The sequence below is a fragment of the Pipra filicauda genome, unplaced genomic scaffold, assembly GCF_003945595.2.
Source record: "Pipra filicauda isolate LSUMZ 115617 unplaced genomic scaffold, ASM394559v2 scaffold235_size1210477_pilon, whole genome shotgun sequence".
In the NCBI taxonomy this organism is placed as follows: Eukaryota; Metazoa; Chordata; class Aves; order Passeriformes; family Pipridae; genus Pipra; species Pipra filicauda.
The window spans coordinates 162,995-179,782 of NW_024104349.1; the positions used below are offsets into that span (position 1 = coordinate 162,995).

Sequence of the window (16,788 nt, forward strand, 5' to 3'; positions counted from 1 at the left end):
TGTTTAAACCCCTGAGCAGGGAGAGAAGTTTTCCAGCGATGCTGAACCCAGCTGGAATGCCAGGAAACTCTCCAGGAGTCGAAAGCTGGGGTCACCTCAGCTCCCCAACACTCCCAGCACTGATGGGCTCAGGAGGGTCTTTGCCAGTGCAGAACTCCTTTAAATCCCTGCACCAGCACCCCTGAGAAATCTGGATTGCTCATTTTTCTACGGAAGGGAATAAACGAAAGCAAAGGTGGATTATTATTTTTTTAATTTATTTTTTTTGAAACAGGATCTTTACAACCTGATTTTACTGACTGTTCCCTCCCCGCTCCCTTTCACTGGCTGCTCCAGCCTCCATGGAATCATGAGAAATGACAGAAAACTCAATTAAGGAAGGTGGTTTCCATGATTCATCCAGCACAAAATCGGAAGCATTAGACACAAACGCAGCAGCAGAGGAAGGAAGGAAGGAAGGAAGGAAGGAAAACCACTTCCCCAGGGAGCACTCATCTGCCTTGACAACCAGCCCAGCCTCCCTCACCCTCCAACCCTGGATCAGGCTTCCTTCCCTCTCCAAGAAGGACAAGTGTCCCAGGGTGACGGTGACAGCAGGCTGCAGTCCTGACTCATCCCCAAGGAATGTGCCACAGGCAGCTGGTCCCTGCCAAGAAGACATCATTCCCAGTACGGGAGCCAGAGGACAATGTGTATCAGGACGGATGCATAAGGCAGATAAAGGAGAACCATGGGCAATCTGAATTCCCAAACTCTCACCAGGCAACTCCTCAAGTGCCTTAACAATGTTTAATCTCTGGTTAAAGCTTAATCCCCTGGAAAGTGAGGGTTTGAGCCCTCAGGATCCCTCAGGATGCCTGGGGCAGCATCATTTCCATCCCAAACCTGTGAGCCAGTGTTGGTCCCTCTCCTGCAGATCCAGATGGGATTGTGGTCTCAAGAAGAGGGCACTGGCACAGGTTGCCCAGAGAAGCTGTGGCTGCCCCTGGATCCCTGGAAGTGTTAAAGGCCAGGTTGGACAGGGTTTGGAGCAACCTGGGATAGTGGAAGGTGTCCCTGCCCATGGCAGGGGGTGGAACTGGATGATCTTTAAGCTCCCTTCCAACCCAAACCAGTCTGTCATTCCGTGATCATTTTTAGTTTCTGCCTGTTGGCCCAAACTCACTGACGAACACGACACACTTTCAAAGGCTTTTAACACCTCTAAGCTTGACCTTGGGTCTACCTCAGCCCAAGCCCAGGCACTAAAGCCGCAGGGCAGGACATGAGGGATGGCAGTGGGGACAATTCCTGCTGCAGATGCTCTGGAGCTGGACATGGTGTGGAGCAAAGCTCTGTGCAGCATCACCGAGGAAGGGAAGCTGAGCGAGACGGCGACAGAGCTCCTTCCAGGCAATTTCATGAAGAACAGACTTTCTAATTGAGTTTGGAGTTTCAGCAAATAACCCTTCCAAAAGTACATCTGCCTGCAGGGAGGAGGGGAAAATAAGAGAAAACAACCACCAAACAAGCACGTAGAATGGGCTGGGAAGAGATTTAAAATGCAATAATTGGCAAGATGGATTTTTGGGTTGCTGTCGAGCTGTTCTGCAAGCTAAAAATCAGCTGAGGTTATCAAGGGGAAGGTTTAATCAGGCTTTGTTTTCATGTGCTATTCTCAGCCTGTTGGCCAAATTCAGTCACGTTTTGCCAGAAACTAGGGGTCTCTAAGATCCCACCTGGTCTGGAAGAGAGAGATCAGTGCTGACACAGGGATGTGCCCTGCACACAGCTCCCAGAGGAGGTTCATATCTGACTGGCCACAGAGTGTGAGCTGCACCCAGAGGTGTTGCAACCTCGTTGGGAAATGGGTGAGTGCAAGAAAAACTGAGGAGAGCAGTTCTCCAAAAATAAAAAATAAACCAAAAAGGCCTTCTTTTGGTTTTCTGGGCATTTCTTATCCCCTGTCCCATCAGTTCTACCCGGTGGAAATCCTGGCCTGGACAACAAGACCAAAGTGTCAAAAGCAAAACTGGGTAGGAAAACTAAGTTACAGCAACTCTGCTCAACCTCATAATTTCTCTGTTCAGCTGGAATTTGGGGTTCTCAGTATTTTTCCAAATTATACACCTGAAAAACCCTGAAAACCACTGAGAATGTTCAGAACCAAATCCCACCAGATGAGTTTTTCTTGATTTTGTTTCTCTGCCCCTTCCTAAGTGATCAGTTAATTCACATTTCAGAACGAGAACAAAGAAATGCAGCTTCTCTAAGATGTTTTAGGACTACAAGACTCTTCCCCCAAACCTGCTCAGGGTTGGATGCTGGGCTGAAGTGCCAAGAGCTCCACCAGGGCTGTAAATCTCCTTCCTTCCCCTTGTCTGTGAGAAAAAACACCACTAAAAAAAATCCCCCAAACACCCAAACCAGGAGCTGGCAGTGTCGGTGTCACCTGTGATGTTGAAACAACCAAAGTTTGCAGTGCAAATACTCCCTCCTGCCTTTCCCAACTCAGCAAACACTCCCCACATCCACAATTCCATGTAGTTATCCTTTTTTTTTTTTTTTATCCCATCAAAGACCAAGGGTTAAAATCCAGGTGCCTGGTTTGCTGAATCATGGAGTCTCAGGATGGTTTGGGTTGGAAGGGACCTTAAAGATCAGTTCATTCCAACCTCCTGCCATGGGCAGGGACACCTTCCAGCAGAACAGGTTGCTCCAAGCCCCGTCCAACCTGGCTTTGAACACTTCCAGGGATTCTATTTTGAATACAATTTGAGTTTTTACATGGTTGAGACAGACACATCCAGATGCTTGCAACACAAGCCCTGATGGAGAACAGTAGGGAAAACAAAAGGAACAGGAAAAAAAAAAAAGGGAAGTGTGTGAATGTGATGATTTCCATGGTTTTTAGCTCCCTCAGAGTGACGTGGACACAGCTTCCCCACGTGCCTTATGTCAAACCGAAACCTGAGGGAGCTGGAAGAGGAAACTACTGATTTGGGCTGGGTGGGAGCAGCAAACCCAACAATTTCCTGTCTGTGGTATGACAAACCCAGGCTCTGGTATCCGCGGGAACGCCGCCGCCGCCTCCCACCCCGCTCTCCTTCCCCTCCGAACGGGATCTGTGTCTTTGGCCGGGCTCTTTCAAGCCAAATCAGAAACATATCACTACATAGTGACAGAATTAAAAAAAAAAAATTAAATAAAAATAAAATCTAATTTATTTATTTTTTTTTTTTGCCCTTTAAGAGTCATCACTGCTCTGAGTATAAATATTAACTGCCGTGACTGCAGCGTGGAGCTGCCTCTATATGGCTCTTGCCTCCCCCCACCCCAAATTCCGCTGGTCTTTGGCAGTTCAGCTGAATATTCCAGTTAGGCTCACAAAGAAGACATTATTTGAGCCATGATCTTGCAATTTGGTGTGAGCCTACTATGAAGAGGCTTCCTGGGGTCCAAAGCTGGATGTAAAGGAACGAGTCAGCCCCACATGGATCAATGTGAATGGCCAGAGTGTGTGTTAACAGGCACTGGCATGTCACTAAATGTCACTAAAAATGTGTTATTTGGACAATCAGGATTCAGCACAGCCCACTAGAAAAGGTATTAATCAAGTGCCAGTATGGAAATGCAGGGCACGTTAGCAGGTCTCCCCGAGGATGCTGCTGAAGTGGGAGCAACTCTGCTGGGAGCATCCCTGCTGGGGAGCATCCCTGCTGGGCAGCATCCAGCAGCTTCCAGGGTACCAATTCCAACTCGAAATGGCCCAGAATCCTGCCTGCTTCTGGAGCAGGAGGACTTTGGTGCTCAGCAGAGTGTCAGATCCCACTCCATCCCACCTCCCGCTGGCAGCGTAAGTTTTGCTGTTCAAAAGCTTGGAAAGGAGTTTTCCAGGGAAATCTGGAGCGGGGTCAGTGTGAAGCATCAGAGGAGTCCTGCCTGCCCAAAGCACAGCAGCCTGAGCCACCCTCAGCAGCAGACACCACCACCATTTATCACGTTATTCCAGACGAGCTCTCACCGCCCAGCCTGAGGGAACACAAACAGCTCCCGGCGGACTGGAGGGCCCTCGGAGCCCTCTCGTGAACATCTCGTGCCTGAAAAGCAACACTGAGGAGTGACAAGAGTGATGATTTTGAAGGGAAACGTCCCTCTCGTCTCATCTGACAACCGGTGGACAGACGAGCAGCTGCAGAGCTCGCAGGGGAAGGTGCTCAGGTGCCACCGTGGCAGCACCGACCAGAGAAAGGCCCCAGTCACAGGCCTGGCACCAAGTATTGATGATCAGATCAGTAATTTTGGAAAGCGTGGCTATGATCATACAACCATGGAATGGTTTGGCTTGGAAGGGAGCTTAAAGACCATCTCATTCCAGTCCCCTGCCATGGGCAGGGACACCTTCCACTAGACCTGGTTGCTCCAAGCCCCGTCCAAACTGGCCTTGGACATTTCCAGGGATCCAGGGGCAGCCACAGCTTCTCTGGGCAACCTGTGCCAGGGCCTCACCACCCTCCCAGCCAGGAATTTCTTCCCAATATCCCATCCAACCCTGCCCTCTGGCAGTGGGAAGCCATTCCCCCTTGTCCTGTCTCTCCAGACCCTTGTCCCAAGTCCCTCTCCAGCTCTCTTGGAGCCCCTTTAGGCACTGGAAGGGGTTCTCAGGTCTCCCCAGATCCTTCTCTTCTCCAGGTCAACACCCCCAGCTCTCCCAGCCTGGCTCCAGCCCTCAGAGCACCTTTGTGGCCTCCTCTGGACTTGCTCCAACAGGTCCATGTCCTTCCTGTGCTGGAGACCCCAGAGCTGGATGCAGCATTCCAGCAAAGTCCAAAGCACAAGGAGCAAGCCACCTGCAAGACAAGCCCTGCAGCCTCGTCCTGCCTTGGGTTTACAACAGAAATGAGCTGGGACAAGGACTCTGAATTTCTCTCTCATAGCCTTAAGCTGTTGCAAAGGGTTCATTCCAGTTTAAAGGCAAAGAATTTCCCCAGCAACTCTCACGAGGGCTTGTAGTGTTTATAAGCACTGCAAAACCTCAAACACAAACCTGGGCAAATCAATGACGCTGCACTTTGTTGGTGTTTTATTCATAACCCTTTCAGGGGTCCATTAAGGAAAGGAGACTTCACAGGGAGAAGAACACTAATATTCATAATTGATCTTGCCAGGAGTAGAGCTGAAATCCCTGAAAGATAACACAGCAAAGTCCATTTGATGGTGAAAAGAGCCCCTGGGGTGAATCCCAGACACATTTGCAGACTAAAACTACGAAAAGAAAGAGCTTAAGTGCTACAAACAAAACACTTTGCATGGGACAACTCCTGTGCCAGTCCTCAGGTGACATCCCACCCTCTCCCAAGTGATGGAAAAGAGATAGCAGAGGAGCTGCCAAAGGGAACAGTGGAGGTTAAACCAGTTGCCCAAACCCTTATCCAAGCTGTGATTCACAAAAAACCCAAGGCCTTAGATGTCATCACTGCCTGCCATTATCAGTCACTCTCTTTCAGGGCAGAGGGTTTGCTTTGTATCCATGTCAGCCCTCCTGCCCATCCCACCTCAATAAAATACAGATGTCACCATGTCACAGGGCAGCACCTCCCAAACACCTTTTGGTCAGAAGGACTGCTCTAATTCTAAACCTAGCTGGGCTTTTTTCATTCACTTATCTCTTTTCCTCAGGTACAAACCCCTAAAGGTGCTCAGTCCTCTCCCAGTGCTCCCAGCAAGCCCCTGGAGCTGGCTGCCACCCCTACACTGCCTGTAAAAGAATCATGGAGAGAAATCCACATTTCCATCACAAAACTTCCATCCACAGACTTTCTGAATCTGCTCAGTGCACATTTAGGTCATCTGTCTTAAGCTGCTCCTCTGCCAGACACCATTTGTTCCCCCTGCCCTGTTTCTGTCAGCTATTCTTTTATTCCCACGACCATACAGAGCATCCCCCAAACCCATATATCCCACAGAATTCCATATATCCCACAGAGCTCCTCCCGAGCACATTTAGAAACAGCAGGATTTTTTTTCTTCCATGTGTTTAAAACAGCCTTAAGTTGACAACAACAATAAGCTGCGTTCACTTCCTTCCTTCCTCTGCTCCCAGTGATTTTAAGTCTCATTTTTTTTTTTTTGTTTTTAAGTCAATAGTGGCAAAATTCCTAAAAAACCCTGGGTGAGCACTAGGGTGTTTCCAGTACAGACCCCAACCCGTGTGGAGCAACTAGACTGCTACTGCTCTTCAAACCTCAGCAGTTTTTTCCCTATTTTTCAGGGATGACTTTGCCAAGAACTTGGCACGGCTCAATTAACGAAGTGGCTTAATCCAGCGGGTGATGAATAACAGGGGAGCCAACAGGTCATTGCAATTCACTTGAGTAACCAGAATCCCTATCTGCTGCTTGGGCTTTTTCCAATCCCTGCCTGCATTAGAGACAGATTTTAATTGCCTGTTCCCAAACAACCCGACCGCAGCCGCTCTGCGCAGGCAAGGACTGAGTCCATAGGATTTATGGATACCTGCAGCCTCACAATTAAGGAGGAGAGACTTTGCTGTGTTCGTTCCTGTTTCATCCCAACTCTCCCCAAGGCAAAGAGGTATTTACTGCAATCCTACAAGCATCAGAAAATACTGATGTAAATCCAGATTTTTTTCTTTTTTCCAAGCTCTCCTTGCTGCTGGGAGGAGGGGAGGCATTTTTCCCCCTGCTCACTAATGGCTGAAGAGCTTCTACCAGCATCCTACAACCAGAGACTGGCTGCAAATTCCCAGCAATGTCCAAAACTTCAGTGAAACTCCAGGCAGGCCACAGGAATCTCCTTTCCCTGCCCTCTGGCAGCACAAAACCTTCAGGATTTATCCTAAGAGGTGGAGCAGGCAAACCCCTGCCCAAGGCACAGACTCCCTTCCCTCCTCCCCCCGCAATGTTTAAGTTCATAGGAGATCTCACAGGGAAACCCAGAACTGTAAGGTAGCTTTATTTTTAGGAAATTTCCTTAAAACTCACAGAAAAAAATCTGCTTGGCAAGATGTAATTTTTTTTAACGCTGGGAATTGTTAAAATAAGGAAGGGACAGAGGAACGGCGGGGAGGAACAGGTTAAAAATGCAAGGGAAGGGTTTCAACGTGGAAAAATTGCAAAATTAATTAATCTGGAGACGAGGCAGCGCAGAGGCTGGATGAAGGAAGGCATTGAGGAGCACGGGAGGACGAGGAGCGAGTCCCGTCCCACCCCGCTCCGCTAAAACCCGACCCCGATAAACTGGCAGGAGCTCAAAGAAGAGCCATAAAAATAATGAGAGGGCTGGAAGAGCTGACACGCAGGAAGATTAAAAGGAACTAAATACGTATAGCTTGGCTGGGCGACAAAAGCCAAGGGGAACGGGAAGGCAACAGCTGGAATATCCACAGGTCTTGACCATCCCGGGGAGGGGAGCGTTGGGGCTGAGCCCCCCGGGGAGCACCATCCCCTCTCCCCCGGCGCTGCGGCTGCTGCATTCCTTCCCTCTAATACAATCCCTAATTTAACAAGTGGAGAGGATCCGGGCAAACATTTGGGGGGGGGATGCATTACGTCAGGAGCTAATTTAGGTCCCTGCTGGGCTCCGGCCCCGTGCACATGCCTGGCTTTCCCTCTGCTTTGGCGTCTAGCGACACCCCCACACGGCTCCACACCAAGGGGAGCATCACTTGTTCATTCATGGGTGGATTTTTTATCATTTCTAGAAAGCTCGTTTGTTTCGCGTGTTTCTTTCCTCCTGAGCGCTCAACTCCAGCAAAACTTTCTGCAGCTCCAGCACTGAAGTAAAAACACTAAAATAAAATCAACTTTTCGGAGAGTTCAGACCAACTCCAGGCACGAGACTCTTTGATGCAAGCGCTCGCTTCCTCTCGAAAGGAGCGTATTTATATCCGTCTCTTCCTTCCTGCAACTTCAGATAATTAATAAATCAAAACCTAAGCGCGAGGGGCGGGGGGGGGGGGGGGGGGAGATGGGGGAAGAAGCCACAGGAGCAGCGGAGCGGGACCTGCCGGCGCAGCTGACAGCTCCGCTACTCCCACGGCCGCAGGCACGCGCGGGACCTCGCAATTAATATTTTATTTGAGCAATTACAGCCATCAGCCCGGGCTGCACCGCTGAGTAAACACGCCCGAGCCATAAAGCGCCGATAAAGAGACAAGGGAGGGGGGGGGAGGCTTCGGAGCTCCCCGCTTTTCTTTTCGCCCGAAGCTGCTCCGCCGCATCCCGGCGGGTCCGGCCGCACGTTCGTTCCCACGCGCCCCGGACAAACGGGCTCTTTGTCCAGGTGTGCGCCCAAAGCCACCGGACACCGAGGTGTCCCCAAGCCCCCCCTCGCCCACGTCACCCCTGCTGATCGCCCCATGGCCACAGCGGGCCCTCGGAAGCGCTTTTCCTCGCACGGAACTTCGGGGTTAAGTTTTGCCGTAAGCTGGAGAGCACCCACAAACCCCCCCAACCCCATCCCAAAAGTGAAGCTGTTTCCTAGCTCTGTGCAAAATCCTGGGTGTGAAGCAGCTGGTGGATGGGGCTGAGGCCCCGGGGTGTTAAAGTTTGGCTGATTGTGGCCCGAGGCGGTGAGGAGGAGCAGGGGGAGAGGGGGGGAGCCTGGAAGGGATGCAGGGGGAGAGGGGCTGCCGGGGGCTGGAATGGGGGGCTAGAGCAGGGTGCGGGGACTTGGGGTGGGCTGGGTGCTGAGAGCTAATGCACACTACTGGGAGAGGGTGCTGGGAGCTGGGGCAGGGTGCTGGGAGCCAAAACACAGTATTGGGAGAGGGTGCTGGGAGCTGGAGCGCAGCGCTGGGTGCTCAGGCCCTGTACTGGGACAGGGAGCTGGGAGTTAAAACACAAAGCTGGGGCAGCGTGCTGGGAGCTAAAGCTGGATACCAGGAGCCAAAGCACGGTGCTGGAGCACTGTACTGGGACAGGGTACTGGGGCAGGATGCTGGGAGCTAAAGCAGAGCACTGGGTGCTCAGGCACTGTACTGGGGCAGGGTGCTGGGAGTTTAAGCACACTATTGAGAGAGGGTGCTGGGAGTTAAAGCAGCGTATTGGAGCAGGGTGCTGGGAGCTGGAGCGCTGCACAGGGCAGCGTGTTGGGAGCTGGAGCTGGGTGTTAGGAGCTGGAACAGGGTGTTGGGAGCTGAAGCAGGGTGCTGGGAGCTGGAGCAGGGTGCTGGGAGCTGGAGCACTGCACAGGGCAGGGTGCTGGGAGCTGGAGCACTGCACTGGACAGGGTGCTGGGAGCTGGAGCAGGGTGCTGGGAGTTAAAGCACTGCGCTGAATCAGGGCGCTTGGGAGTGCTGGGAACTGGAGCACTGCACTGGGAGCCGGGAAGATGCCGGGCAGGGCGCCGCGCAGGGCGGGGGGTCCCGGGGCACTCACCGAGCTTCTCGACGAGGCGCAGCATGACGCCGCCGATGTGGATCTCGCCGGTGACCCGCAGGGTGACGTCGCGGCCCAGGTCGGTGACATGGACGCTGAGCTCCCACGTCCCGTCGGCGTAGCAGCCGTCCGGCATGCGGATCCCGTCCAGCGCCATGGCCCCGGCCTCCTGCGCCGCCGGCCGCGCCCGGCACGGAGCGGGAGCGGGATCAGGGATCGGGGATCGGGATCGGGCCGGCAATGCCCGCTCCGCGCCCCGGGGCAGGGCTGGGGGCGCGGTGGGGCGGGATCGGGACGGGGGTGCCGCTCTCCCGCCGCCCCCACCGCTGCCTGCGGGGCCGCCGCGGGAGGAGCAGGGCGGGCGGAGCGGCGGGAGGAGGAGGGAGCGAGGGGAGGGAGGAGGAGGAGGAGGGGGATAATAATTAAAGGAAAAACGCGTCCCGCGCTGCCGGGCCCCTTGGCCTTTTATGGAAGCGAAGGACGGAGCAAGCGGGGGCCGCTCCAACATCCGGGAATCGCCGGGGGGCGGCCCGGCTGGGGTCATCCCGGCCCGGCTCTGCCCGGCCCGGTTGGGCTCTACTCGGCTCAGCTCATCCCGTCCCCGCACGGCTCGGCTTTACTCGGCCCGGCTTATCCAGCGCGGCTCTGCCCGATCCGACTCTGCCCGACTCGGCTCAGCCCGGCCCGGTTCAGCCCGGCTCGGCACAGCCCAGCTCTGCCCAGCCTAGCTTGGCTTGCCTCGGCTCAGCCCGGCTGGGCTCGTCCCGGCACGACTCATCTCAGCTCGGTTCTGCCGGGTTCATCCTGGCCTGGCAAGCACGGCTCTGTCCAGCCTAGCTCGGCTCAGCTCATCCCAGCTGGGCTCATCCTGTCTTAACTTGTCCTGGCTCAGCTCACGGCCAGTGATCCCAGGGCAGGCAGAGTGGGGAACTTGGGAGCCAGCCGGGAGAGCATCCATTAGGACTGATGGAACCTTGGTGTCCCAAACACACATGGCAGCCGTGCCCACTCTGCACCCTTTAGGGTGTTTTTTAACACTGGCCCCAAATTCATAGGCAAAATCCTTCCCGTTCAGCAAAGCCCTACCTTGGTGTAGTAGTCCATGTCCGCGCCCAGACCGGGCGATGGGCTGGCTCCCTCCATCCTCATCATCTGTGAATCTGGGAAATGGGAACTGTCTTTAAATAAAAGAGTCTGAAGCGGCACAAATGGAGGAAAAAAAAAAATATTATCCGCTTCCTGTAGCTCTCCACCCAGTGATACACACATCCCGCCAGGCAACTGGGCTTCCTGAAAAACTGACGCGCGGAAGGGGCTGCGGTTTGAGGTGGATGTGTCCCGCGCTCTGCCGGGCGATGGGAATTCACGTCCCGGCAAAGCCGTACCTTCCCCGGCAGCCTCGGGGATGGATCTGCCAGCCCAAAGCTCCATGAGCACCATTCCCGCATCCCATGTACCGAATGGCAGTGGGAGCTTTAGGACCGTAGTATCGTGGAATGGTTTGGGTTGGAAGGGACCTGGAAGACCATCCAATTCCAAGCCCCTGCCGTGGGCAGGGACACCTTCCACTAGACCAGGTTGCTTTGGCGCCATGGAGGCAGCAAACCCTCTCAATGGATAAAGTTTTTCCACTTTTCACTTTGCTGTTATAGTGGAGATATTTATAAAGGGACGTTTCTCTCCTTTATCATATACACTAATAAAACCTTTCCTGAGCTTGCTCCGGGCAGACTAAAACAGGTTTTATCCAAGGATTTGGGTTAGCAAGGCTGATGCTGCCAGAAGGAGATTGGGTGACTGCTGCCCTGAACAGCGGGAGGACGGACCTCCCCCCTCAAATCCTCCTGGGGCCTCAATCCCTGTCAGCATAGCCCCCATTCCATCCCCCCGAACTTGGGAGCTGGAGTGTAACTTAGAGGGTGACTTTGGAGCGCAGGGGAAAGCCGGTGTGCGACAACAAAGCTTTCCCAGATGGTATCTCCGTGTTCCTCCAGCGTCAAACAATAGGGCAATAAATAGAAAGGGTTACTCTCAGCCCGGCGTGTTGGACGAGGTTCCCAGCTGATGCAATTGGATACTGCTCCGCTGAGCGAGTAACCTTTTAGTACAGCTGATTGCAGCCGTGAGCAGAGGCTGCCGGTTCCTTCTGCCCTTAAACCCGCTCGTTTCTCTTTTTCTCTTTCCCTGAGGACGGGGAAGCCGCTTCCCCTGCCCTTTCCATCCCCGGGGGCTCCTTCCCTCGGCCGGTGGGTGTGTGGAGGGAGAGGCACCGTGATCTCCAGCGCCCGGCCGAGGCAAAGCAAGGTCAAAAATGTACCGGCGGGGCTCTTGCGTCAGAGGCAGCCAAGCATCCCCAGGGCTCTTCCCACTGTTTGCAGCGAGTCCTCGCTCCGCACGGGCAGCAATAGCCAAATAAGGTGCCGAAACGCGCGGCCGCTTCCATCGGGACAGGGATGATACCTACCAGACCTGCCCGCAGCGCTGCTTCCAGCCCGCCGGTCCTTCTGCCCCTGCTTGGTGGAAACCAGGATACTTTTCCTATGAAATGACTTAATGGGCATCCTCGGGAAATCAGCGGTGAAGCTGAGCGGCTACTTTCCTGTCGTGGGTTTATTCAATTAGTTTCCCCCCCCCCCCTTTTTTTTTTTGACCTTTATTTTGGTTTCTAAACTCTTCTGGGCAGTTGTTGAATGCAGCTGCTGTTCCTGCTGGTGTTCCTGCTTGGCTGCTCCAGGGCTGCAGGCAAGCCGGTCGGACTGGCTCTTCCCAGGGTGACCAGCCATGGAACTCTGCCCTGTGCCTTCACTGGGTGGTTGGAGCTGGAAAAGCAGCAGGGCCGAGCTCCCAGCTCTCCAGAAGTAAAGAAATTCCCCAAAATCTCCGTGTAAACAAAAGCTCTGTTTCCTCAAATTGTCCGAGCTCAGCGTGCTCTGACCTGGTGTGGGCAGCCCCTCTTTGGCCTCTGTCACCCTTCCACTTCACCTGGGCCTTGAAATTTCCTGCCTGCAGTTCTTCCTTAAGATGATGTTTCAGAAGAAAAGCCCAAAAAGGAGGAATGCAGTTGCTTGTTATTCCCTCCAGCACATTAAGTGCCTCCAACACCTCTGAACCCACTGCCACTGGTACCGCTCCTCCTCACAGGGGGTTTGCAAGATCCTTCCTTCACAAAATCATGGAATCACAGAATGGTTTAGGTTGGAAGGGACCTTAAAGACCATCTCATTCCAACCCCTCTGTCTCCTCATCCCCTTCCACCCTCTAAGCGTCTGTTGGACGTAGCCAAGGTTCCCTTTTCACAAATGACCATTTCCCAGCAGAGACAAGGTCACACTTCTGGCAAAGGAAACATGCTGGGTAACTCTGCTTCCTTGTTTATTCCTGGCCACATTCATTCTTCCCTGATTTTGTCATTTTGGAAACGTCCACGTGACGTGGCCCTTTTATTTTTCTGAATGTATGTGCAGAGCAGTGACACCGTCACAGCTGCATGTTGCACATGTGCCATCACCTGGGCCGTGCATGGAATAAATCCAGTATCCCTGTAATGAAAGGATGAATGAGATTTGTGATGAGGATCTTGAGGAGGCACTCGAGATGGGCAGGTTTATTCTGTCTAGATTGTGATTGTGATTGTGACCAAGTTGCTCCAAGTCTTGTCCAACCTGGCCTGGAACGCTTCCAGGGATCCAGGAGAGCAGCCACAGCTGCTCTGGGCAACCTGTGCCAGGGCCATACCACCCTCACAGGGAAGTGATATCTTCCCAATATCCCATCTAACCCTGCCCTTTGTCAGTGGGAAGCCATTCCCTCTTGTCCTGTCATTCCATGCCCTTGTCCAAAGTCCCTCTCATCTGATGGCCAAGGACACGTGGGATGAAGCCAGAGACCAAGATTTGAGACTCACAACCGTCCAGCCTGGTCCTTCAAAGGTTACAAAATCACAGATTACAATCACAGAATGGTTTGGGTTGGAAGGGACCTTAAGGACCGTCTCATTCCAACCCCCTGGCATGGGCAGGGACACCTTTCACTATCCCAGGTTGCTCCAACCTGGCCTTGAACACTTCCAGGGATGGGGCAGTCACAACTTTTCCTGGCAGCCTCTGGAATAAATCCTAGCCTGCAAGAGATATTTACACTCAGGTACCAGACACGAAGCCAGACCGAGGAACCTCCTCCCTGGGTAAATCAAGCCAAGGTTTCGTTGCCCTAAAGGTACAAAATCTCACCTCATTCCCATGCTGCAGGTTCCTGCCATCACCCGCGGTGCACCAGAGCCTGCCAGGCTTGTGCTGCAGGACAAACCCCGCTGCAGGGCTCTTCTCTGTCCCCTCTTCACCTTCTTTCCAGGAATTAGGCTCAGTTAAGTTCTCAAAGCCTCAGGCTGGGAGTTTTTTCCTCAGCAATCAGCCCTTCATGACACACCGCTCCTGGCTCGGCCTGTGTCAGCCCTCAGTTTCCTGTTGACATTAATCCCTGTGCCGTCGTTTATCTTTTATCCTTTTTCTATGTCCTTCTGATGTTTCCAGCTGCCAGGAGTGACCTCCTTCTGATGTTCCCAGCTGCCAGAAGTGACCTCCACCGAGTGTGACTCTTGCCTTGGCCCACAAAGAAAGCAACGTGCCTCAAATCATTCTCTGGTCAGTTGTCCCCATGGTCAGAAGGGTCCTTGCACTTGGTGTCCTTCTGAAAGGGCTGGTGGGTCCTGGAGCATCCTAAAACATCTGTTTTAGCCAGAGGGAGTTGTTAGCTGGACACCTGAATCCACATGATGGAGAATTTGGATAAATCCCAGGTAAATTCTCCTAAAAGCCGATTGATCCCCAGGGCTGCAAAATATCCTTCCAGCTCCCTGCTTGGTGCCTGAGTGTCTCCCAGCTGGCATTCCTAGGACCCCCTTCCATTACAGGTCTTCCTCTGTGGCACCTGTGCCCGAGAGATGGGTTTGGTACCACTCACCTTGGACTCTTAATGTCACCTCATGACTTCCAGCAGTAACTGCTGCACAGGGATGCAGGAGTATGTCCCACTCAGCTGCTGCCCTTTCTATCCATCTTTCAAACACCTCCAGAACCCCCAGGGATGTTGGACCATTGCCTCCATCCATCCCAAAGGTTCAAACATCTCCCACCCCCCCTCTTCTCCCATATTATACAACATATTAAACCACTTTCTATTGTCCATTAGATTTTTTTTGAGCCTTTGCCTCTCCCGTTCTGGCTTTTTTCCACCTCCAGAAGGCCTCCTATTCATTTGCCTCTACAAATACAAAGTCCAGGCTGGAAGGCTGGATTTCTCCCATGGAGCTGGGGCTCAAAGAAAACCCAAATGTCACGCAACACTCAATCAGCATCCCCGGGGTTGGTGACTCTGGGGTGTCAGAGGAAACACCCGGCGTCATTTATCCACTGTTAGTCAGCAACACCAAAAATCCCAAATAATTCATCTGAGGGATCTGACATTCATCTGCAGAGCTGGCCAGATAGTGAAAAATGTCTGTTTGGGAATGATTTACTGGGAAGCAGTGGGAGAGGAAAAAAAATCCCCAAATTACACCATCAATTATTCACAGCTTCTAGTCAGGTCCTTTTGGGGCAGTCACTTGATGGAAAGTGGAGCTGTGGGAATGCACCCTGTGCTGGCACCCAGCACCCTGCAGGTCTCCCAGGTCAGGAAGGAGGGGAGGAAAACTGCCCCTGGCACCCTGTGGGGCCCTGTCCTGTGTGATTCCAAAGTGGCAGCCCCACAGCCGGCACCACCAAGTGCTGCAGCACCAACCCCCCACCCCACCCCAGCCCTGGCACCGACACATCCCGTTATCTCTCCAGCCCTGGCTCTCCCATCCCCAACGGTCCGGGGAAACTGGCTCCCGGCCAGGTTTTCCCTCTATCAGGGCGAGGCAAAGCTCATCAGTCAGGCTTTGTTGGGGAACCCGAGGGACATCCCTGAGATGTGCTGGGCCACGCCCACCCCCAGGGACGTGCTCTGGAGTTTGCTCTGGAGCACGGTGCACATCCCCAAACTGTGGAATGGGGAAGCAAATCCAGCCCTGGGGACGGGCTGTCCAGTGCTGCTCAAGGCACATGAGGAGGGGGAAGGACTGGGATGATTTTCCTGCTGTGAAACCCCCAGAAACACCAGGCTGGGCCACCCATCCCCTCTGGATGGTACCAGGATGCTCCATGCTGGCCTGCACCACCAACCCTGGTGCCAGGGTCCTGTCCCCACCCCACAGCCCCTAAGAACACTCTGAAGTGGGCTTATTCTTCATCCCCATGACCAGGGATACAACAGCAGCAGCTCAGAGGGGCGGGATGGGGAAATCCAGATGTGGAGAGCAGCTGGAACGCACTCATGGACCAATTATCCCCCAAAACTTCACACCTCCCCTTCATGTGGCATCCTGAGAAGGAGCCACACAGCCCTGGGCTCCCCAGGGAGGGTGTCCACTGCCCCCAAGCCCAGCCAGAAGGAAGGAGAGTCTGACAGCAGAAACACCACCACTTCATTCCCACTGTCAGGTCCCAGGAGCATCCAAAACCTCGGGAATCAGGGACTCCAAGCAAGCCACGCTGGTGCAGGGAGTTCTCCAAGGTTGCATAGCCCCGACGGCCAAACAAGAATAGCAGCAGCCCCATAAATCACACCTGTCCTATAAATCACACCCTCCTGATAAATCCCACCCCTGCTGCGGAAAACTGAGGAGGAGGAGGAGGAGGGAGAGGAGGGCACTGAGGACGTTTGGCTGGCTTTGGCTGCCTTTGCTCATGTGCTGGCGGAGAACAAAAAGCACAGAAGGAGGGTTTTTATTGATTCCCACGTCAGAGCTCCGCGAGAGCCGGGTGATAACGGGCACCTGAGCAAAGCTCTGACGCCACAGGGACACCATGGGGTGTCTGGGGACACAGCCCTGGTGGAAAAGGACACTTTCACCCTGCGTGAGTCCCCCAAATTTCCCCCAGACCCCAAGTCACACGTTCAGGGGGAGTGACTCAGCATTGTCCCCTACAACCACTTCTCTTGGGTGTCCATGGGGCTGCCCAGACTGCTCTTGTATCTTGTTTTTAACCAAACCCAAATACATCTGCCCATGCAAGGGGGTTGGAACTAGGTGGTTTTAAGGTCCCTTCCAACCCAAACCATTCTAGGAATTTGGGACTTTATATCCTGGCTCCTCTTGCTGGGTTCGGGGTGCGTGTGAGCAGCCTCCCTGGGCACTGATTACCCACAGTCCCTGATCATATCCCGGTACAAATGGCTGCAGCCAAGGAAACTACAACAATTCTCTCCCTATTTTACAGATGGAGAAGCTGAGGCTGGACACACAGCAGTGACTAGAACCACTGAGGACACAGCTCCCTGCTGGAGCCGGGATCAGGATGCACGGGTCGGCTGGTTTGGTTTGCTT

The 16,788-nt window shown here is 53.5% G+C and overlaps 1 protein-coding gene across 4 annotated transcripts in view; it reads right to left on the reverse strand.

Moving 5' to 3' along the window:
* The window catches only part of FERMT2 (fermitin family member 2), a 53,575-nt gene extending 43,852 nt beyond the window's left edge, over window positions 1-9,723 (reverse strand). For 3 of the 4 annotated variants that reach the window (XM_027724376.2, XM_027724375.2, XM_027724374.2), the window contains exon 1: window positions 9,381-9,636. In XM_027724376.2, the coding sequence (XP_027580177.1) occupies window positions 9,381-9,537 (157 nt within the window). In that variant the 5' untranslated portion in view covers window positions 9,538-9,636. Of the gene's footprint in view, window positions 1-9,380 lie in introns of all 4 variants that reach the window. The other variant, XM_027724377.2, reaches the window with a different exon arrangement.
* Between the last annotated feature and the right edge of the window lie 7,065 nt (window positions 9,724-16,788).